Consider the following 24438-nt stretch of genomic DNA (forward strand, 5'->3'; position numbering starts at 1 on the left):
CCATCTTCACTTGGAAATAACAACCCTACTGCATTCTTGCTGACGACAGCAAAAAGACTTCAACAAACTACAATAAATTGTAGTTAAGATCTACACACTCTGGCAGTGAGTTTGCCTAAAGCTACCATAATTTCTAAACATATATTTAGAAACACACTGGAGAAGACAGATTAAAAAGGAAGAAACAGTTTTTTTCTGTACCTGGCAAGTCTGAAAAAAGGAGAATGCACTCATTGAATCCATTAGCCAGAAGACGATCCCTCAGCTGTTGAAGTATGGCAACTCCAATACAGAACGGGAAGGAGGAATTTCCAAGCAGTAATGTATCCCACAAGTGAAAAATTTTGTGCAAAGGAAAGACATCTGCATAATGAATAAGCACAATAAATAAAACTATAACCATATACACACATTTACAGTGTTAATGAGTTGCTTATGTACTTCCTTCCTCTCCCATCTTGAATTATTTCTTTTTTATTTGGGAGCAAAGAGGACTCAGCCTGTTTAGGATCATATTTGTCTTCATAGGCAGTTTGATTATTCTGGAAATCACAGTCTTCTTTTATTAATGAATACTTGGAAGCACATGGGTTTTCACATTTCAAAGTAGGCCAAAATTTAGGCAATTTATTTTTCTTTTGGTACAGTACAATTATGTATTAAGGCATGCATATCAGTTTTTCACAATAAGATGATATTAGTGAGTTAATCAGTAAGACCAGCTACTTACAATTAGACAAAAAAATGAACAGAATAAAGAAAAAATTGGCAGAATAAAAGAAAGACAAGGAAAAAGGCCTATTAAAAATAGCAAGATTTTATATATAAAGCTGAAGGTGGCTCTCTTAAAATAAGCTATCTTCTAACTAAATAGTTCTAAGATTTTTTCACACTTGACTGCTTAAGGAAACCATCTCCTTGGTTTTCTAAATGTGGTGATTCTCATGAAAGGTATAGAAAAATGGACAACTGCAAGAACTACTGCTTCACAGTCAAGATCTTTAGAAACTGCAATTAACAGTTGCACAGTAGGTTCTTTGATATTTCATCAGAGAAATAATGTATGAGCTCTTTTCATTCTGCCACTTTTTAAAAAATTTAAATTTAACGTCTGCCAATGTTGATATGACATGAAAAAAATCACAGATTTTTAGGAAAGTTTTTAAATTGCTTTCTAGACTGGATTTATTAACTTTGTCCTCTTTAATTAAAGCTCACCAAATTATAAAGCTCTCTTTGTTCCAAATACACATGCACAAATATAGAAAACTAGTGCTATCAGAATAACAGTGTGTCTACATGCAATAAAAATATGACTATCTTCAAAAACAAAGTCATTCTCTTTTTTATATTATTTGAGTGAGGGCAGGGGATGGTGGTGAGGTTTGGCTTTGCTTTTTAACTATTATTATGTCTTTTTCCAGTAGATAACAGCTTCCTTTGAACACATCCTAAATACTGCATATGTAAAATAATCCAGATAATAGATAACAACAAACCAACTACATAATAATATAACAATAACAACAACTCAAAAAAGTAGTAGAAATGTTAATTACTACCAAATCAGGGCAGAAAGTAAGTGACAGGCACTGTTGAGTTTTTCACTCACACCACCTCCTTGCAAATTACAAGCATCCTACTAAATGACCTATCATACTAAGATACTTAGAAGGGCTTTAGATGAAAAAGTGAGAAGAATTAATATTAAGAAATATAAGAACACTAATCAAAGGAAAAAAGAAAAGCATACTCACGTGTAAACATTGTAAGAAACCAAGGAATTGCATAAAGCTGCAAAAGGTGGTGATGGGGGGAAGAAGACAAAAAACAAGTTTTGAGAACTAAAGTTGTCTATGACAATTGTCAACTACATTAAAACTTGCCTATTTTGCATGAATTTAATTAGAAAGGAAAATAACTGCCATGGCAGATCTACTATCACATAGCTCATAGCCCCTCAGAAGCTATTTTCATCCCCAAATTTTTCAAATTACTAGTTTGTGACACTGCACAGAAAAAAAAAGAAAAAAAAAAAATCAATCACCACCCTTACTAGGCTGGTTTGCAAAATAGAACCTCCAAAGTCTTAAAGAACACAAAAACCTGCTCTACTAAATTGCTACAATTCTCACTAAACTTAGAAAAATTAGCCAAGGATGCCTGAAAAAGCATAAACCAACTGGATCCAATATATCTTTTTGACTATGGAAGAAAATAGTTTTATAGAAATAATTAAAAGTTCAAATCAGGATTTCCAAGAGAAAAAATAACCACCTCTGCCTTTTTCTGTGATGCCAGTATGTATTAAAATGCATACTTGTCAGTGAAGAAATTAAGGACTGTTTCAGTCTCAATAAATGCTCACTAACACCCTAAGCATTTATGTAGTTCTACTGTGACCATTTTAGGGCAGGTGTCATCCAAAGGTGTCCTGCTTCTGCACTTACACCACTGAGACTTGGGCTGCTGCAACAGCTACAGAAAACCTTTAACATCTGCAAACTTTCATACTCGTGACATCATACAGAGAAAGAAGAGCTAAGCATTTGTGACACCTTAAGAATTTCTAATTTTTCAATGAAGTATTTAGCAAGACAAAGGCAACAGAATCTGTTTTCTTGAAACATCAAACTGCACAGAAAGTTTCCATAAATGCAAGAGTGAGACGATCATTGTTAAATTTTACTCAGCTGCATAGCTCATGTGCTATGAAGATTTACAGTTGAACATAAAGCTTAATATGTTACTTTTTAACTCATAAAAAGTGCAAATGAATCCTCCTATTGAGCTTTTCCTGGAAGTAAACAAATGAGGAGCAGAAAACATAATTGATATTATGTTAATAATTACTTCTTATTCCATAAACTCGGAAATGGGTTATGGTTCCGACTAAATGATGTACGCATTTGCTGAAAACCTTCTTAAGCACAGCTCTCTCTAAATTTTATTCCTATGCCTCCATCTGAGCATCTGAGATCTGAACCATACTGTCCATAAACTACAGAAGGCTCAATGACCTTTTCACCACTTTTAATATTCAGCAGGCTTTTATGAAGCTTGGCCTCCAGCCCACCAGTTCATTTTAAGTGTTCAAAATCCAAACCAAATCAATTTAATCTTGTAATACTTTCATACTACTTCCTTGAGTATATCTATGTTTTGTTTTAAATAGATAGCATTCTAGGGAACAATAACACATCCTGTTTCCTGAAATACCTCCTACAGTGGTTGTGATAAGCCAATACCTGTTTATCTCCTTGTTTACATGCAATATCTTGCTTCCCATGCAGTGGGAACACAAGCCTAGTGTCCTGAGGCTCCTCTTTGCTTGGAGGTACATATTATGTAAACCACATTATTTCCTTGGTATTTAAAAGCAATTATTTCCTCCATTTCATATATTTGATTAAAATGTTTTACCAAAGCAGATCCTCATTTTCTCCTAATTTCACAAACACCTCTATCGTACATGCATTTACACAGAAATATACAAGAAAATATATGAAATGTGAAGCTTTGAAGTTTATTAAAAGGTAATCACACGGAAAATCACTGCTTTGCTCTAAACCATCCTCACCAGAAGTACCAGCAGTGACATGAAAAGTAGGTCAAACAATTTAAGTAGAAGGTGTCAGGTGAGCTTTTATTGACGTTTTATTGGTTTAATACAAGGAGGTGCTGGTAAGCCTGAAGAGGCTGTGGATGCTATCAGTAAGCAAGGAAAGGAAACGCACAACACAGGTGGCATTACTCCACGACGGCAGTGAAAGGGAAGGAGCAGCTGCACTGAGTCCAGGGCAGAGTTCGGGATGCGCTTGGCAGCGGGACTGCTCACAGCGTTAGTGAATGCTGCCCTCCAGCGGCCGCCGTCCGGAACAGCACCGCGCCGCGCCTCCGCAAAAACAAGCTCCAGCAAAAGAGGACTTCAACCCTTCAGTGCTGAGCCCTCAAACGGAAGGGAGTTGTGGTTTTACTGGACACTTAATTCCGCACCTGGGAAGTGTACCTAACGTGCAACCAAAGTAGCATCAGAACTTCTGGAACAGCCTGAGAAGAAGTCAGATTTAAAAAAGAGCCTGTAAAACTAACACATCATTTTTTAGAGAGACCTTGAGAGGAGCAGTGCCATAATTATAATTTTGCTTTGCTAGTAAAATACAAGCTCTTTTGTGCTTTAAAGTAAGGACCTCGACATTCCTTATATATGAAGCACACAGCAGTCCCCTTAACACCAGTTCACATTCAAACAATCTTAATAATAGATTCACAGGGTTTTTCTAGTTACAATTTAAATCTGTTGACCTCAGACTAGGCTTCATTCCCCATCTTTCCATTATACCTAGCTAAATTCCTTTTCAACAGCTAAATTCCTCTTCAATTTCAGTCTGCTATGACAAATCCTGCTCAGTACCTGAGCTTGGAGATGCAGTTTTTTGTTTTTCAGCAGGATGAAGACGTTTAATTGCCTATTGCTAAGTGGCCATGTTCTGAGAGGAATGCATCTTCCATTAGACATTCAAAGCTCTTAGAGATACTGGTTCAAACCTTGCTGAAAGTCTTTTCCATGAGGATTCCTTTACTGCCTGCTAAAACTGTCTGGACTGTTTCATTATTTGAGTGTTCCTTCAGAATATGAGAGTTTTACATACTTGGATATATAGAAGATTGAGATTTCAGTTGTAAAGAAAATAGTTCTAAAGAAATTTATGCTCAGGTGATGTTGAATCTAGAGAGATTTCAGAGGGAAGAACAAGGTGAAAATGAGTGTTAATGTTTGTTGGTAGTGATGTTAGGAAGTATTAAAAGGTACACACAAGCTTCTTGCTCTGTGAAAAGTCTGTTAAGAATAAAGTAACTCTTCTGTATGACCCAGGTGCACCTTATGAACATCAAAAGGGAGCTATGCACCTGTTTGAAGGATAATGTAAATATATTATTTAAAATTGAAGGTTTGAGTTTTCAGAACACCAAAAATGTCAATATTTTTTACAACTTATTTGTTACGTGTGTATAGGACATGTTTACCAAAAGGTTCCAGGAAAATTCAAAAATCTTTATGGAAGTTCACCTTCCACATCTCAGAGTTACAGAGCTGAGATTAAGGTTAAATACCTACAGTTTTAAAGATTACAACCACAACAGAATTACCACAACAATTATTCTTCCCGACTCTTATAGGAGAATCCTCACCTGATGATCTCTTATTCAACACATTTTGAAACTGGTAAACTGTCATGTCTTCATCACTATTAAAATAACTTATAGATGATACAAATGATTTATAGATGGATAATGAGAAACCCCTATGAAATATTAGATATTTCACACTATTTTCAGTGTTCGAGACTTTCAGTGGTGCAGCCTTTCCCTCTCATAGTGAAGTCACACAGAAATAAAGGAACTACCACAATCAATGGCAACAGGGGCAAGTATTCTAACTCCAACAGTGAGTAGCTCATTTGCTTCAGGAGAACCTGCTAAGAACCCTGAAATTGACAGTTTTAAGGCAGTGTCTACCCTACTAACTTGCTTTCTACATACTTTAGGCAGGCACTAGCTTAAATGACAACAGAAAGGATTAAGAAAAGGTATCACATATTTCTTTTCTTATTGGACTGTGCAGTAACAATCCCAGATATTGACAATCTCTTAAGTAATCCAATCTTTCTTTCCCAGCATACTAAAAACCATTTGCCATAGCTACACAGAAGGCTGGTCAAACAGAACCAAAGAATGATTCTCAGCTAAAAGGAATCCTTTTCACCTTTGCCCTCTCCGCCTCCCCCAGCTGTCTCAACACCATCCCCACACACCCCCAACCTTCCTCCCTCCTCTGTCATGGTCATCCTCACCAAGTAGAGTGAACCTCAGGCCTCCAGCTCAGTGCTGCCACAAACACCCACCTTCCCCAAAGACACGCCCACCACCGAGCACCAAAACTTCACGGCCCTGCTTTCTTTCTTAGAAGTACTTTAAAAGACAAATTCCTTCTACTTTTTAGGTAATCTTTTTGTACATATTGTTGGGAAGTCCATCATTGTTAAGCAATACCAGATTGACCAAAGGGAGACTTTGAAACATGTATCTCTTGTTACCTATCTCTGACTCGACTTGTGGTGTGACCAGGCCCAAACCATTCTCTCAAGAAGAATAAAACCTTTTAATAAAATTAAAAGAAAAAAAATCACAGTCTTATTCTCAACATTTCAGTGATGCTTTTTCTGCTTATACTTTAGCTGTACCACATATTGCAGTTTACATGAGGGGCCAAAACCAAAGAGGTTTTTCTTTTTTTCCTGTGTCTATTAAATTCCTGTTCCTTTTTTTTTTTGTGTTTGATGTATGCATGAAACAATGCTGTCCAACAATAAGTGGAATTTTATTTTGCTGAGTTGTTCTAACAACTGTCCCACCTGCTGCTTTTTGCTTTAATTTTCAGTTGTGAATAAAAACTATGTTTTTGCTTTCTACAGCTTCTTGAGGAAGGGAGGTGGAGAGGGAAATGCTGAGCTCTTCTCCCTGGGATCCAGTGACTGCATATGTTGGGATAGTTCAAAGCTGCACCACAGGAGATTTAGACTGGACATTAGGAAGCCTTTCTCTACTGAGACGGTGGTCAAACACTGGAAGAAGCCCCAAGGCTGTCAGTGTTTAGGAGTCATTTGGAGAATGCCCTTAACAGCACATTTTAAGTTAGACCTGAGGTGGTCAGGCAGTTGGACTACACGAGTGTTGTAGCTTCCTTCCAAAGGAAATTGTCTCTTCTGCCAACTCCGGATCTTTCACCTTCCTGTTCCATGTTTGAAATACATACACACTTGGCTTCAATCCTATATGGTGCCTAGACAATCATATATTTAAAGGCTATAGACAGGTGCAAAAGATAAGGCAAACTGAATCACATTTTTAATACTAGATTCTACCCAGCTGTATGTACCTACACAAACAAAATTTGAAGAATGATCACTTTCTTCAAAAGATAAAAATATCAGCAAGAAACTACTCCTCCAGATTCATCATCAGGTAATTCTGTAACAGGACAAACAGAGATGAAGTACTTCAAGGGCAGGATTTTGAAGATGAAGCCCTATTACTGACACCTTGGGCCTGTCACCAAAACCAAGCTAAGGTATCTACCTGTGCCAGCAGCTTCAGCACAATGATACTAAGGAACTGCAATCAGTTTGCCTTCTATGTTAGTGGATAGATGACAACTGTGTCTACCTTCCACATTTCGCAGCTGAAAGTGCTTTAGAAAAATTTATTGCTACAGCTACACTTTTAGCAACATTGTACACTTTCCTGTTTTTCTTCACTTTAAAATAGTCTTTTGTTTTGGGTCAGAATTACCCAGTAAAATAAGGAATGTATTATAAAGCATTATAAAGGGTGGAGAAGACGATAAAATTTGGGAGAGTGAGCAAAGAAGAACTGTAAGATTCACTGTATATATCATCTCTCTATTTATATGTAAATCACATAGCCACAGCAATGTACTTAATCCAGGCACCACATCAGCTAATAATATTCACAAGGACTCAAGCTTCAGCAGTGTTCAATATTCTGAGAGCTACGTGACCTGAAGCAAATGAGAAGGGTGCCAGGAACACAATCTTCCCTGCAGCAGAGCCCACGTTTCAATGATGAAAGATTAATCAGGGTTTACTTTGATAGGATTAGTACTCAAGCACGAAACTCTGGTTCAGATCTCATTACTACAGTGCATATCCTTCACCTTGATGGATCCTGTACTGCCTTGTTACAGTTACAAAAAATCACCTCTCTGACTAATCTAAACAACAGAACAACTTTTACTTATTAAAAAAAAAAAACCCAAACCCTGACAGATAATTCAGAAAGGACAACCTCTCTTCATAGGTTAGTGTTAACTTCAGAACTTCAATGCAAGAGTTTTAAAAAAATATACCTCTTTTGCAATTGTTTACTGTATCACCTGATCATCTCTAGACCGCAATATTTAGAGACAAGGCTCATGTATGACTATGTGCTGTCCAATGACTAGCACAACAGAAACTAAAATATAGCAAAACGTGATTTTAAACTATTCCATCTCACTTGTACCTTGGAAGTCTTCAGTGGAGAGTTATAACTTTATAAGCAGACACTAGGAGCTGCTGAAATATCAGATAAGACCCAAGACGGGTTGCTACAGAGCTCTTGCACAGATCACTAGCCCAAACAAGGACCTGTAAGGTGGTCAGGGAAATTATATCTCTAACTCTTTAGTGGGAACTAGCATCCTGGACAAAACACACAGAAGAACTGCAGCCTTTAAAAAAATAAACATTAAAAGCATTTATATAGTGATGCTGCAAAATTGATTCTCCCTCAGGAACTTAAAAGTTGCTGTTAACCCTTGCACTTGATCTACCCAAATATTTAGGCTTTCTACAGATGAATATTTTTCCTTCTCCTCACTTTACTTTCATCTTCCTCCCATCCATCCTCTTCAGAGGGGTGTTATCTGAAATATATGTGGCTTTCTCAAACTCCTCTCTTTATAAGGCAATACACCGGCTTTCTCTTCTGCTCATTTTAACACCACTGTATCTCCTGAATTTTTTTCAGTCAAACAACATTATTACATTAAAAAACTCTCAACAAATGAAAGTATATACTTGCTTTTCCATTACAAAATTTGTAACCAGTGATAATGAGTATGTGCCAGTCCCAAACTCCCATAAATTCTTTCAGGAACTGTCTAAAACAAATGATTTTCAGAGGCTTGGCCTTGCTGCTTCAACTTGAAATATTTCCCAATAAGCATAAGGCTTTTCTGATAAACTAAACTTTATATTGCTTATAGAAGCAATGTTTATAAATTTCTTACTTATGAAATTTGTATTTCTATATCAACATCTCCTGAGTCCAGTTGTCTTCTTCCATTCTGACCTCTCAGTCATCATCTGCTCTTATAACCAACTTGCAATTACCAAATTACTAAGTGCCAAAGATAGAATGATATAGACCATATCAATTAACGCTATCTCTATGGCCATGCCTAAATCTACTTTTCAGAAACATCAATATTTGTAGGCAGACACACATTTTTATTTTGGCTTTCTTGACTATACACACCTCTCTAAAAAAAGGAGGAAAGCTTTACTACTTACAATGATAGCTCGAAATGAGGCTCTAAAGAAGGCCTTTTTTTGCTTTTTCACAAAGTCCACCCTCTCTACAATGCTTTGGCCATGTTCTCAGTTTTCATTTTACTCCATCTTAGAGATTTTTTTTCCAATGGAAGCATAAAACTTGTGTCTATGTTATGCACTTGTCCCATGATTGTGACACACTGCAGCAAATGACTGCTAAGCATTTTCCAAGGTCTGACATATCTACAAAACTGAAGATCACTTGAACGTACTTTTTCTATTCCTTGCAAAATAGTGTGTCATTTGTGTTAAACAACAGCATTTAACTAGCTGCAGTAGTTTTGCTGTTAGCACTTCATGGGTAGTAATTTTTGTATATTAACCCACATTTCAAACATAAATGTATATATACCTTTTAAGATGAATCTAAGTCATAATAACTGGTTAGTAGTATTTTTATTGTATTTACCATCCCAGCAGAACAGGAAGGACTAAAGCATGTAAAATCAGAATCAAAATTTTACCATTTTATCAGCACATTCAATAAAGTCTATTAATATGGAAGTTTCACTTTGGTCAAAGTGCTACTGAAGCAGTTTGGAAAGGCATCTCACCCCAGTTTCCCTCATTTTCCATTTTTTAATTCCTTTGGATAATACTTATAAGGACCCTTAACACTTACATCTGGAATAAAGCCAATTTCATTGAGGTGGTTACTTAGCTCTGGATCATGGAATGCAATCATCTGGGAAAACACCGTCAGGTACTCTGAAACAACAAATCCAAGACTGTTGTCAAAAACACAAGCCACCACATGCTGCTAGCTCACAACAGAGCTGTAAGAAAGGACAGCCACTAATTTTAAACCTACAATAAAACAGCAAGTGAGTACCACCACTCTACTCCTTGTTACCATTACATTCAATACAGAGGAAGAAACATTTAGTTTTTCTTCTTTAGTTCTTCTCAATTTGGATTTTTAAGAATGTTTTACTTGGCTCACACTTAGGTTGTGATGCATGCTTGACATGCAGAGTTAAAAACTGTCTTGTAACCAGCAAGGAGAAACACCCACTATAAAATTTATTACATCTTCAGCCTGGCCTATTAGGTTGATGGGTACAATTTCATTAAGTTGTCGAAATAACTTGCTTTTAATAGTAAGAGAAGCAGACAGCAGAACACAGGACAGTAACAGGTTTCTCTCTCTGTTCTGCTCCTCTCCATTTTGTCCACACTGTCACATACTCTGTGAGAAGAAAGATGAAGAGGCAATAGCATTGCAGTTTTGTAACAGATGGCAGTTCCTTTTCCTCCATGTTCCCAAGAACAGAATAATTAGGGCAGGGACAGCTAGTCCTGGGGAGCAACAGAGAAGGCAAACTCTGTTTCCGGAACATGCTGCCATCTCAATGCTCCACACAGCTTCTATCTACACAGAAAACACAAAGCAGCTAAAATTGCAGTGGGTAGTTAAATTACACATTCTTAACCCTTTCCTCTACCTTAAAAAGGCAGGGAAATTACACAGAATTTTCCTTTACACCTTTATTTATACATCGTTTTTTGATGTAAAACCCTAGAAAGGATTAATTAGAATACTGAAACAATCCTAAAGGGTCCACTCTCCCTGAGTCCTTCATGATGTCAGATGCAGACCAGGAACTCAGGAATGCCTACACTACCTTGGCTCACAGAATCCTACTGACCTGTATTTCTAACTTTGGCTGATACATATTTTTGCAAAGCTCCTTAGGAATAACATCAGGAAACCCTGGAGAGCAAAAGTATTATTTTATGGAAAGTATAACCTCTTGAGAAAATCTTTACCAAGCTATTAATTTTGAAGTCTGAATTACCTGTCTCCAGAGGAACGTATTTATTCTCTTCCTCTTTAGACCTTTACTGCAAGAGATCTTTCTTTACAGACAAAAGGATGCAAACATGTTCTAGAATAATTTTTCCTATTATTTTATTCAGTTTATAACACTTCTTACCCATTGTCTTTGATACATAAACTCTCCTAACCCCTGTATTCTCTCCTTACGTTAGCTCTCTCCCAATTATCTAACATGTAAATGCTTTTACATCTAATTAGTTTTCTTGATTAGTTCTTAATTACATTTCTTGAAGACAAAAAATGACAGACACTGTTTAAAGTCGATGAGTTTCACAAGAAATATACAAAAGAATTTCTTTAAAAGAAATACAAAGACAGCAAGCCATGCTGATACTCAGTATTCAATAAACATTCCTAACTTTTGATTTTTAAAAACTGTCTGGAAGACAAATTATCTTCCCAATACAGACTGTGCCAAGCTGACTTTCTAGGTCGAGACAATTCCTATTTCATGTTTTCATGAAATTTAAAATTAATTTTCAATAAGAACAGACATTCCTAGCCATTGTTTTCATTTCTCTAAGTTACCTACATACTTGCTGAAGGCTGAATTACGGAACATTATTCCTCAGGATTCTCCAACTCCTGTCCTGTATTGAATAACACCATCTTCTGCTCAATAAGAAATTCCCCTTGAATCCCTATTTTCATGAATACCATAACTTTCATTTTCTGAGGAACCTCTAGTTTGTACTGTTCCTCTTCATTTTCCCTTGCTGTCCCAACAGCTCCTCTAACAGGATGACTTCGATCCCTTGAAGGCTAAGTCTTAACAGTGTAACACTAGAAAGACTATTCACTGCTTTCACAACTTTGCAGGATGGACTGACTCTTACCTTGGATTTTACATAGAACATTTTTGTATGTGTGTGTGTGTGCACGCACATCTGGATTTTTTCTCCTACCTGAATCTTTAACCACTTATTTTGTTCCAAATTTTCTTGCACAGTTACATGATTTTAACTGTGTCCCAATTTTGCAACCCCTTAAAAAAGTGTATTTATGTATCCAGAAATAATTCTACTTTCCTTAGAACTACATCAAATAACGTGACTTACCTTGAATAACATGAGAATTATCCTTCAGAAAGAAGTTATACAAATACTTCGGAATAAAAGCAGACATGCAGGCATATGCCAGAGCTGAAAGAATTAGAAAAACAGATGCAGGGACAGAGGCACAATTTAATGACACCTAAAAAAGTTCATTATTAACCAGATAATAAGCATAAATACTTAAATTAATCTATACACAAAAATGATTGCATGTACAGTAGGTATAACAGGAGTCATTGACCTAAGAAACTAGTTTTCCCCCAAAAAGACCTTATATAAAGAAAGTCAAGTACAAGACAATAAAAGCTTGGACTGTTTTGAACAAATCACATTCTAAGAAGATAAAGGTCATATATGTAAAGCTGATCTGATAAACCTTCAGGCATTTAAAACTACCATCAGCTTTTCTGAATAAAGCTGCTCTGACAGTTTAACATTTAGGTTACCAAATAATACATTCACCTTAAGCAATGCTGAACTATAATTCAAGTACTACAGCAGCATTTCTTGCTATTTTCTACTCAAGGTTATTTGTGCTTTTTATTATATATCATTATTGTACTTGGCAATAAACAGTATTTGAACACCTGCTTGAAGAGCAGTACACCACATGCAGTTTTCAAAACCCAAGCATTTCTTTTGACCAGTGGCAACAGGAACTTTAGAATTCCTTTGTAGATACACAAACTTTCCATCTCTAAGCAGATGCACACATCTGTCTGCATGTAGATACAGACCAGAGACTGTGCTTCTCCTCACTCACTGCAGAAAAAGGTACTCACCTTCATTGTTAAAATTCAAGTAGAGAAACGGTGCACAAAGAGAGTCAAGACCTAAAGAGCGAAGAGCCATGAAGAAACAGCACAAAGAGCTCATTTATTTTAATGCACAAGTCATTCATTTATAACGAAAATCTGCACACTAGATACTGGTTCTGCATTGTCAGGGCTTCACAAGTAATGGTGAGAACAACTGTGAAATCAATGCATGAAAACAGCAAGGATTTCAAATTGTTCAGCTATAATGCCAAATTGATTATTTTGCCAAGGCATCCAAGAAATGCCAATTACCATCCCAAGAAGTCAGTAACTTTTGCAGTATTATCTTGGAGCTTAATAGCAAGCAACAGACTTTTGTTTTTGAAATAAAGTGACTGAAAGTTATGAAGACTGAATATAAAACAAATAGTAGGGCAATTTTTTATTACAAATTAAATATAAATTATTAGGATTTAAATTTGCAATAACCCACAGATTCATTCTTTAAAGGAAACAGAGGAAAGCACTCAAAAAAAGGCTTATTGTGGGGGTGAAAAGCAGGAGGTACTTTCAAGTCAGTCAAAGCTTTCCATTCAATTATCTGCCCTTGCCAACTATGGTCAAACTCACCTTGCCAGTACACCAAATTAGGATGGGAAACAACCCAGGCCTTCAATACACGTCTAAACTTTGCATGACCCTCTGGTGATGACAGCAATTCATCATACTGATGGCAACGAGGAATATCAACTTCAATCTGCACCACAGCCAAGCATATAAAGAGAAATGGGGATGAGTGGGGTAGTACTACAGCAATTTTGCAACACTAGAGGTGGAAGTCAGCCAAAATATGTAGGTCAGATCACCATCATACACAATCTGCTTCCTCCATCACTCTCAAAACCAAAACTGACATGGGACCTAACAGACCTGTCAAACTTTAAAAAATAGAGATTTTTTTTTTTCCTTTTCTGCATTACCTGGTACAAGGTCCAACAGGCACAACAAGCATTCTATAAACCCAGGATTTTTAACAATAAATCGTTAATATTGTTCACTACTCTGCTTCTGCTACAGAAACAGTGATTATAAAGTAAAAAAGGATTTCAGCTTCCCCATATTGAAAGCTGAATTAAAGTACTTGTGCCAATCTGTTTTGCAAGATTCTTGCTACAGCATAAGGCTAGAGGGCAAGAAGAACCATACTGTTATTATCCACCATATGTGCTGTAATAGGCAAGTGATGGGGGGGAAAGATCTTCAAGTGACAATATTTGGTAACATCATAAGTCTTACTTGTCTGTCTGTAGGAATCGGTGTGTCTTTATCAATGGCATCATATTTTGCTTCTATGGCACCCTAAATGTGGAAGAAGAATATTTGAATTTAGAACGCCCTTACCAACACAAGTGCATATGACCATGTACATGCTGATATGCAGAAGTTGACTGTTTTTGTTAAGAACTTTAGTTAGCAGAACAACAGAAAATTCTGACAGCTAATTTTAACAAAAACATCTTTATTCCGTTACTAACTCAGGACATACAGACCTTTCTATACATCTCCTCAGCATGATTTTCAGTGATTTTCAGTTGTTCATGCAGAAAGCTATGTACTTTGTAGTTTCCCATTTTCAAGTTAAGAGATGCTCTCAGTTTAAATCCAGTGCTTACCTCAGCCAATGGCAAGTGGCTTTCAGCATCATCTCTGTAAAGGCACTCAATCCAGCTGCATGTTAATTGATATTGCCAATACAGATGACTTAAGTAGCCTGTCCTTGCATAAATCCCAGGGCAGGCATACTAACAAGTTCATTTTAATGTTATGGGACAGGAAAACACCCATACTGTACAGATGACAAGTTGCTGAAACATGAGAATTGACTCATTTCCTCAGACTCAGGCTACAGTCCTGACCAGCATTTTTTTCTTTACCTTTACAGCTTTCTTTGCTGATTATATTATATAGCACTCAGAAGATCACATCCTAAGCTAAATCTCCTGAATAACCTGGGATGTGTTATCTCTAAGAATCTCTTTGCTCTGCTCCTGCAGGATTGCAAGCAAGGTAAATCCAAAGGCTAGGTAGTCCAGCAACTCTGTGAGGAGCCCTCATTTCTGGCACATTCCATTGCCCAAACGGACTGTATTTGATTTATTTATTCTCTATTCTTTCTGGGAAGTGTATTGATTGGTAGGTGAGAAAAATACCTTTCATGTGTTTTCTCCTGTTTTGTCCAATTATTGCTGACTGGAGCAGAAGGACTGTCAACTGCATTTGTCAAAAATATTAAAAATCAAAACGAAGAACCCCTGTTAACTACCAAATGTCAGGATATTATTTTCCACCCCATAATCAAAATTAAAGGCAGTCAAGTCTACATAGGCTTTCTGAAATCAAATAACCTGACAGACAAGAAGCAAGTTTTTCAGAACATTGTCTTTATTTGCACAATTTCATGACTCATTTTGTTTGAAATTCCAGTAACTCTACCTGCCAAATATTAAACCCATTCCACCTTCCTTGTCAACCCCATTCCTATCCCACTGCATCCCTGGTCAGTACTGGAACTTCTCCAAATGCCCTTACCTCAACACCCAACAAGGCAGCCCAGGTTATGCCTCTCAGAAGGGGAGGGATGTCAACCCTGGCTTCTTTCCAAATTTGGTTTTTCTTGTAGGGGTAGGCCTTCAAAGAGAAGAGATTAACTGCAAAAAATGTTACCATGTAACTGAGACAATTCAAATCCCAAACCTGGGACAGTCCTTCCCCAAGTGAAACAGCCTGAACAGTGAATACAAATTTCAAAAAAAGTGTATTTAATTCCTAACTGGAAGGCCTGGATGAAGGACTACTGTTTGATGTTAAGATATCCACTCTTATAAATGCATTCATGTGCTCTACTGGATAGATATACTAATGCAACTTCATATTACAAGTTTTTTCTTCATTTTATGTTTCCTTTCATACTATGTATCCATCTTGGCTTTATTAAACATTTCTAGTTTATACTTGATAATGTGCATCAGCTCACTCATTCTTAAAGAGGAATCCATCTTTCTGCATATAAGGAAATTAGAGGCTGCTATTCCTTTTCCCAGTATAAACCTCACATTCATAACATGGCACTGCCATGTTTTCAAATACTTTACTGCGTGGAAACGCAGAAATGTTACAGGCATATTTATATCTATAACAGCTTAGTCTGTTATGAAATGAAGGATGTAAAGTTGTTTTCATCAGTAAATAACCAGTACTAGCAGCAGCTCTACTTTCATGTGCATACTTTAAAATCTACTTTTAAATTTATCAGTACTGAGAATAATTTGTTCTATTTTTATTTTCAATCTCCTTATACTTCTGAATGGCTTTCTTCCCCCTTTCCCACTGTGGTCTCTTGCATCTCTGCTTCCTTTTACAATTACTTGGTCTTTCAAAATCTTCCAATTGACAGACCAAATCCAATTATCCAGCATCACAAGGACTCCATACCTTCAACAGCCTGTCAAACAGGACAATTCTATTTAGCTGGTACTCTGTGTCCCTCTCCCGGATGATCAGAGGAAGAGTAGCAGCTGCAGAGAGCTCATTGCTACTGTTGGAATGAGGTAAAGCTGGCTGGCTAGAAAAAAAAAGGATAGTAATAGTGAACAGCAAGAAAAACAGATCACTGAAAAAAAATTAGTACCTCATGAAATATTTCTGAGCCAGAAACAAGTATAAATGGAAAATTTTGAATATTCAGCACAAACAATTGATTGCTAGGACAGAGGCTAAGATTCTCAGTTTGGTATCAGGGCCTTAAGTGCAGAGTGCCAATCAGCTCTCAAATTTTAGAGCCAAAGACATGTTAGTTTTGCTTTTGGGAAGCAGTTGTGTCTGCTGTACACTGCTGTGTAGTGTGCCACTCAAATAAAACTAGTAACTCAAAATTCAGTGAGTTACAGATGTACAAATTGATACACATACTTACTCATCTTCGAGCAATGGATAAAATGCTTCTCCACCAACATCCTTCAATCTCTGGAATGAGGAAGAAAAATAGTTCATTATCAGAATGCTGCCCAGAATTCAAGTGGAAACCTTAGTGGAATACAGAAACTATTAATCAGCAATTCATTTGCCAAATTCAGTAGCTCGCCTTGAGACCTAAGCATTAGCTCAGTCCTTCTCCATCAATGAAGCATACAGCCTTCAACACTACAAACTTTTGCTAATACAGGCTTTTGGAGTTGATGGAAGTTCTCCCGCCTGAAGAGAATTCATATAATCCATAAACCTATTTTCACAAAAAAACCAGTCTATATCGACAATGGATTAACAGATCAGTAATATTACATAGTTCTTCTTTGTTTCCTCATTTTTCTACATGGACTTCCTATCCAAGTAGCTGCAAAGCAAATGAACAACTTACTTTTATGGTGCCAATCAGTTCAAGAGTTATGCAAACTTGAAATCCTTTTAGGAAAAACACTCAGCAAAGGTGACAGACAAACATGGCTGGATTTTTGACTGAAGTTTTCAGACATTTTATGGTGCATGATTAATGTTTAATACCATGCTCCCTGCAGTGCTCTGTTTTGCAGTTCAGCCCTTAACTTGCAGGCACACGGCACACAGCCTGTTCTCTTGGGGCTGGCAGAAGAGTTCATTCTCAGTTCAATCAGTACTGCTCCTCTTTTAATTATAAGCATCATGCTTTGCTCTATAAAAGGTGTTTGAAAAATTGTGCAAGCTCAAAAATTTATTTCAACTAACACTGCAAGGTTCAGGCTTGCACCTTCCCCAAAATGAAACTTCAGTATATAATTATTTCTTGCTGTACTTATAGAAGTAGGCAGCAATATCCAAAATTACAGATCAAAATGTTTAATAAAAGCCTGAAAAAGCTGCCCTCTAGTAAGAATAACAGTAGGAGCTGCAGTGTGTATTATGTTGACAATAGTTGTTGCATATTTTTAACCTCCCTTCTGCCTCACAAGCCCCACTGACTTAGTGAAAAAAATAACCCAGTTCTTTGGTCTACCTTGATGCTTTTGTGTGAAGAAGTGCAAAGTTCTACCGAAGAAATGTGTTTACACAGTGTTTGACACACTACCTCCAAAAATAAGGTGGCAGAGTCAGGAGTCATCTTTTTTGTACTATCTCTGTAATCATATGGAAAGGGTTTTTTTAAAAAAACGGACAGAATTGCATTTGCTACTATAAAAAACAAGCTTCAAACAGTGCAGGAGTTTCCCAATTCAACAGCAATAAAGCTCCACATGAACAAAGACGTGTAAACAATTAAAACATTTCAGCGGTATATGCAGTGAATCTTGTAACTGCTCATGACATCAAGCCAAATCATGAGTTATCATATGTTGATTTTCCTAATGAAGATGGAAGAAAACTGCATTACAGCGTTTTTGCAAAACGCTTTGAAGAGCTCTTTTGAACTAGCTGTTTCATAGATATATATTCCAAAGATTAGTAATCAACTAGCGGAAACTTGGTATCCAATGTTAAGTATAAGCTTTTGAGGAGCTGAGACTGAACTGAGTTGATTTTTCTTTTAGATAACGTAAGCCATAGACAGAGTAATTAAAGCATACAGAAGACACTTACTTTTTAGCAACTGTGGAGAATACCAGGTACTACAGAACTATTTGCACTACACTGGAACAAAGCAGGTAACAGAAAAAGGAAATGGAGGGAAAGAAGGTAAATCTAATTTAGTAAGCTTTTGCAGACAAAGGAATTTAATAGCACAAATGAGAATCTGACTTGGACACCAAGAAGTGTTCTCTTGGAATCAGTGACACTTCCATTGGTCGAAACAGCAGTAGGAGCTGCTGTTACATATTCCCTTTAAACAAATGTTTCTGCAGAGAAGAACATAAGAAATGCACAATACTCCTCTTACGTTTCGGAGCTGGCACAGAGACAAAGTCACAGTTGTGTCATCTAGGAGGGAACTTCTATCTCGTCCTTGCCCAAAGCTCTCACCATCTTCTAATAAAAAGCTTCAAAAAGGAGAACAAAAAAAGAATCAGGTCATTTTATAACACAGGACTTGAGCTAGGAAAAAAATTTCTTACATCAAGCAGTTTCCTCTTTAAAACAAAGTGTTAGGTCTTAGAAGTATACTGTACTGACTCTGCATGGCATGAAACCTGCTATCAAGGGAATGCACAATCACCTTAAATTATTCAGACAGCTTTTTTTGTAAAATGGCACATTTCAGGTTTTCTGTAACATTGCTTTGCACACAAAGGAAGAGTTATGAGACATGGGATTAATATTCCCTTTTATTCCTTGATCTGGCACAGACCAGGACTGTCATTCATTGTGAAAAGCAAAAATAAAATATTATTATCATATGAAAGCCAGTTCTCATCACGACAAAAAACCCCAAGCTAAAGTCTGACCTTTTCTGTTGCAGTCCATCTAAGGATACAAATGCATCCAAGACAGAGAGTACACAAATTTTCCATTACATGATATTTTAAAAGTAGACCACATGAAACTGATTTTCAGAATTTAAGCTACCATTCTCAGTGTCACTTAAGAGTTAGACTGCATTTTTAAAATTAATTCCTCATCTTCAAGATAGACAGTAAGGTGGAAAATATTTTTCCCTCATAATTCAAAAGTACCTACATTCACCTATGGGCAAAGAAATAAGTAATCCCTCAAAAATCTCACACTAATTTTGATACTAAAATAACACTTAAAATCTATATCCTTTTTTTTTTTTTAAATAATCATATTGCATTTTGGCTGTACACATACTTCATCTGTTTTTTAAACAGAAACAGTAAATTGATATGTATGGGCACATAATTATGCTACTAAAATCAGGTTTTAGGATTAACACATGAATGTGCTACATAAAATTGCAACATGTGCAGCAGTAAGATAAAAGTAGCAATCACTACAATGCTGCTACAGAGTTCTAAGTCATAAAACGAAGCATTTTGAAAAAAAATAGTCAGCTGATCTGCTGAATAACTGGGTTGTCCATTAACTACTGCTGCTCTGTGAAAGAGAATTCAGAATGTGAGAATTTGCTACATAACAAATCACAATTACAAATATCCCTCTGAAGCACAGTGAGACATTATTACTAAAACTCAATTCTATTGGAAAGAGTGCAAAATTTAGGGACTTCCATTCAGTATTTTTCATTTCACCAGCATCTTTTCAAATTTCAGAAAGCAGTAAGTAGGTGACAGATACAAGGCATTCAAATAATGAACGAAATTGGGTAAGAGGGGAAGTGGAATTTCCTGCTGTTAAAGAATGCCATTTTCAGTATTTTTCACATATACAGGTATTTAAACTAAATATGTTCTCTTGCCATCACTAGCATCCATCCATCCATCCATCATTTCTCCCTCCTTGTCCTTAAATTGCTTCTCCATCCTTACTTGGGAAGTGTGCAGACAGGTGGCTTTGATCGAATGATTTCCTTGTTGACAAGTTCTTTCTCCAAGTCTCCTCCAGCCAAACACCAGAGATAATAAACCTCTTCAATTGATCTTTCTGCTAGGTAATCATTATCTTCATCTGTTGGGAGAAATGACAAAGAAGTAAATTACAGCCTTTTAGGTAGTCTGTATTTCCTTCTACAAGTCTGAACACATACTATTGAAAAAAAATTATTCTGCTTGAAAGGTCATAACCTTAATGTGAAGTTACAGGAAAAGGGATTTTCCTTTGCAAGTGCTCTTTAAGGAGATTTAAGGAAAGAAGTAATTTAAAAAGCAGATATTTCTGCAGTTTGCCATGAACCCCTCACATGAATACACTGAAGTGTGGACTTTTGCTTCCTGTGTGTTTTTAAACAAAACAAAACAAAACAAGTGTTTTGTACACAGCACTAAGACTTAAAATAAGAAACATGTGATTCCTACTGAGTAGTTATAATCTCTCTTCCCTTCACATACCATACTCATTCTAACAAGGTATAAAATCTTTGTCTGAGATTTTTTAAACATCTCCAAGTTCATAAGAAAAAACTAATGAGGATTTAGTAGAGGTAACATTTTCAACATACTCTAGTTTAAAACTTAGAAGTATATTTTAGTCCAGAATGTGACCTCTTTTACAAAGACCTTGTTTTCCAGTACTTCCAAAAATCATCTGATGCTATGACCTAGCAGAATCCAATTACCAGTAAGTGAAAAAAAAAATGACTTTATACCTGCATATGTCCAAATTCTAAAGACAAAAGATGACACTGCTTTTGCAACATGGACTTGAATAGTAATGTTATTTTTTCCCTGAGGCTGAAGCACAAAATTAAGATTTGACTCCTCTGATTTGCACACATCCCTCAAAATGTTTGCCCACATCTCTGTCCATTGAACAACTTATTGTGTTAATGTAGTGTTGTAACATTTAATAGTCTCTGTGAATAATTTTTTGGAGAGAAAATGCAATAACATTTTATTTTCCTTCCCCCTCCAATGACATTTATCCCACTACCTGCTATTACCTTTACATAATTGACTTATGTCTTCAGGAAGTGTTAAATTAGCACACCTTGGAGAAGATGAGAACAGACCAGCAGGTTTGTGGAAGGGAGGATATAGTGAGGATACTTCACTGAACAAACTGTCATGTAGCAATTCCTCTGGAGTTGGCCTTAAATTAAGAGAAGAGGATAAAACAATTAGAGCAAAGTGCTCCCAAAAATGTTGCATTTCAGCAAAAAGGTCCCCAGTAACAAATACCAGCAAGTTACATTAAATTATATTGGGTTTCAGAAATTTTAATAGCGAAAAATGTCTACCAATGTTTTTCAATTCATGCAGCATAACATACTAGTCTGTTTACAGCCCAAATTCAGACTTCTAATTCTTCTCATTTGCACACTGAAAAGCAGAAAACTGGGAATTTTTTATAGGTAGACCAAATGTCAGTATTCCAAAAAAAGGTTCAGCAACAGTTCTTCTAATTTCATAGTAATCCACAGAGTTTACTAGGCCCTTGGACTGAATACTTGCCTCTTAGAAGGCTGGAACATAAGGCATTTCTTCAGTAGAGCTATGGCATTTTCAGAAAGGTCCTGAAACATAAGAAAAATATGGAGCAGGTCTGTTTATTACTGTCTTAATTCAGCAAGTCACTTGGCTCATACTTAACTTTTAACATACAGGCTATTCCTTTGAGGGCAATACAATTTCACACCTACACACATGAGGTTAGCTGCGTGAGACCAAAATTCTGGGGAAGCAATTCTTCTCGCCTTCCAATCCTACATTTGATTTAGGGGAAAAAAAATCTGAAAAATTTGCAATGTGTGCAGCTTTTTACTTATTTTTTAATTTAGATATTCTGTACCCTGCTGGAAACAATGCAGTATCTGGCAACTTCCTTCTGCTAACAATCAGAACCCTTTCATATAATGTCCCAAAATATATAGACACTAAAATTCAGTGATTATTTTTGTGGGTAAGGAAAAGTTGAACTATAAAAATCTACGTTATCAGAATGTATAAAGTGGACCAGATAGAAGACTTAATTTCTGGAAGAAAAATACTTAATCACCAAAACATTTAACAAAATTTATAACTTATTAAATTACCCAGAGAGCATTACATTTACTGAGACTGACAGCAATTTTAGGAAAGAATATTGCCAGTACTGGCTGTTTGAAAGGATCCAAGATATGTAGATTGGACTTCAAAATTTTTCATCATTTTGCAATACAGTAAGTGACCAAATGAATTAAAAAAATATATATGTGAAATACTATCCAACAGTAATAAAACATTCTGGATAAGACAGCATGGAAGAGCAAACTAGTTTCACAAACCTTAATAATATCAAGGCAACCATGTTCTTCAGCCAATACAGTTACAATATCATCCACACAGCCTTTGAAAAACAGAACAATAAAAAGGTAAAGATTATTAATAAAGTGATACCAATTAAACAGGATATCAGATAAATATCCACTCCAATAAAAACCACTTAATTTTGGCTTTTTATTGACAATGCCACATCACTTGAAAATGAATTATCAAAATCAGAAATGAAAATTATTATAACCTATGCAGACAGAAGCCTAGGAAAGTTAAGTAGCACATCTAAGCTAAGAGTGAAAATCTTTTTACAGGCCTAGTAAATCCAGAGTGTCAGTCTCTGCCAAATAAAGTAAAACAGTCTTTCAGCTCATAAATAAAAAAATTTTTTAAAAAATCCTTGGAAGAACTTCAGGGTACCTACATGAGTCTTGAGGTCATTTTTCCCTCTGTTGCTCCTTGCAGATAATACTAGCAGTATTTTAGAACTTCTGTCATTACTTTACTGAATAAATGATTTCCAAGTCATGACATGAATGTTTTTCAGCAGATAAACCAACAACTTTCATTCAGATTGGAGTGGATGAAGATGCTTCAGGAAGCCTTGTTACCAAACCCCCAAAACAGTCAGAATTTCAGCACTCAAGCACTAACTGCTGAATGAAAAAAATGTTTCTTCCTACAGCAATTAATTTTAGCAGTATTGCTATTTGCTCCAGATAATAACTTACTGTTAAAGCTTCCAATTGCAAATTCATGCCTTTCCCCTTCCCATGGTTTATACATAAACACTACCAGAAATCAAGTTTTAAAAGCCACAAGAATAGTCCCACTTCTAACTCATTTACATTAAGCAAAAATTCCACATGTACAGTGATGTTTGAAGGTGAAACCACAGACAAAAGCCTGGGTTCACTAAACACTTCTCAGCTCTCTTTATTTCTGTCTTCTTATTTGAGTCCTGCTTCTCACTGCTTGGCCATTACTACACAGGCACTGCTAGTGTGGGGACAGCTTTCTTCAGTGGCATAAATTCCTAACTCATTTCAGAAACCCCCTGCAACACAAACCAACAAATAACCATGAAAACGACCATCATTCTGGAGCACACTTTCTTTTCTTTTCTTTCCTTTCCTTTTTTCTTTTTTTTCTGTTAATAGTTTGCCCTTACTGTAACACACCCCCAGCTCTTCCCAAGTTTTTTTCCCCGGCATCCAGCTCCATATTTTCCCTAGAGAAGCAACATGCTACAAATGCCTATTTAAATCTGTAGATGAAAGATGACAAAGGTGAAGTGCTTTAGGTCTGAGCATAATAAGCTGATTAGTCTGTAAAGCTCTAATCATAGAGCTGCTTGGAAATTTGAAAAAGTGATTTTGTGCTACTTACCTAACATAAGTATAAATTTCAATCTTTCTGCTATCTCCAAACTCTGAAATAATTTTCTCCCCTAAACAAATAACAAAGTCAAATTACAGTTGAATTTGAAAGAAACAGCTACTACATAAAAATATTTATGTAACATTGTATCCCATCTATATACAAAGCCAGTGAAACAAGCTTCTACATGTGAATTTTAGACATATCAAAACTACCTGTAAGAACAAAAAACCTTATTTACCCCAACTATGGCAGAAACATTTCATGCCACGATACAGTAAAAATGTATCATTGATAACTTCTCTTAAATGGAATACAGTCAAATTCTTGTGGCTCCACAGGCAACTATCCTCCATGGTTAACACATATACCAAGCATCCTATTCCTTGAACAACCACTACTGTCCAGGTAGGAGTGCTAACATATTCTGGT

General features: G+C 36.2%; 1 protein-coding gene across 1 annotated transcript in view; it reads right to left on the reverse strand.

The window, feature by feature from the left end:
• Positions 1-24438, reverse strand: part of TBCK (TBC1 domain containing kinase) — a 94545-nt gene that overhangs the window by 44217 nt on the left and 25890 nt on the right. Inside the window, exons 7-22 of the mRNA XM_048302810.1 lie at positions 24016-24076; positions 22638-22699; positions 21826-21887; positions 21315-21463; positions 20245-20383; positions 18738-18837; positions 16806-16855; positions 16325-16454; positions 15422-15520; positions 14129-14191; positions 13463-13589; positions 12857-12907; positions 12078-12161; positions 9802-9887; positions 1758-1794; positions 202-363 (exon numbers count right to left, since the gene is read on the reverse strand). Of these exons, the coding sequence (XP_048158767.1) occupies positions 202-363; positions 1758-1794; positions 9802-9887; positions 12078-12161; positions 12857-12907; positions 13463-13589; positions 14129-14191; positions 15422-15520; positions 16325-16454; positions 16806-16855; positions 18738-18837; positions 20245-20383; positions 21315-21463; positions 21826-21887; positions 22638-22699; positions 24016-24076 (1462 nt within the window). The remainder of the gene's footprint in view (positions 1-201; positions 364-1757; positions 1795-9801; positions 9888-12077; positions 12162-12856; positions 12908-13462; positions 13590-14128; positions 14192-15421; positions 15521-16324; positions 16455-16805; positions 16856-18737; positions 18838-20244; positions 20384-21314; positions 21464-21825; positions 21888-22637; positions 22700-24015; positions 24077-24438) is intronic.

Source organism: Corvus hawaiiensis, chromosome 5 (genome assembly GCF_020740725.1).
Source record: "Corvus hawaiiensis isolate bCorHaw1 chromosome 5, bCorHaw1.pri.cur, whole genome shotgun sequence".
Classification (NCBI taxonomy): Eukaryota; Metazoa; Chordata; class Aves; order Passeriformes; family Corvidae; genus Corvus; species Corvus hawaiiensis.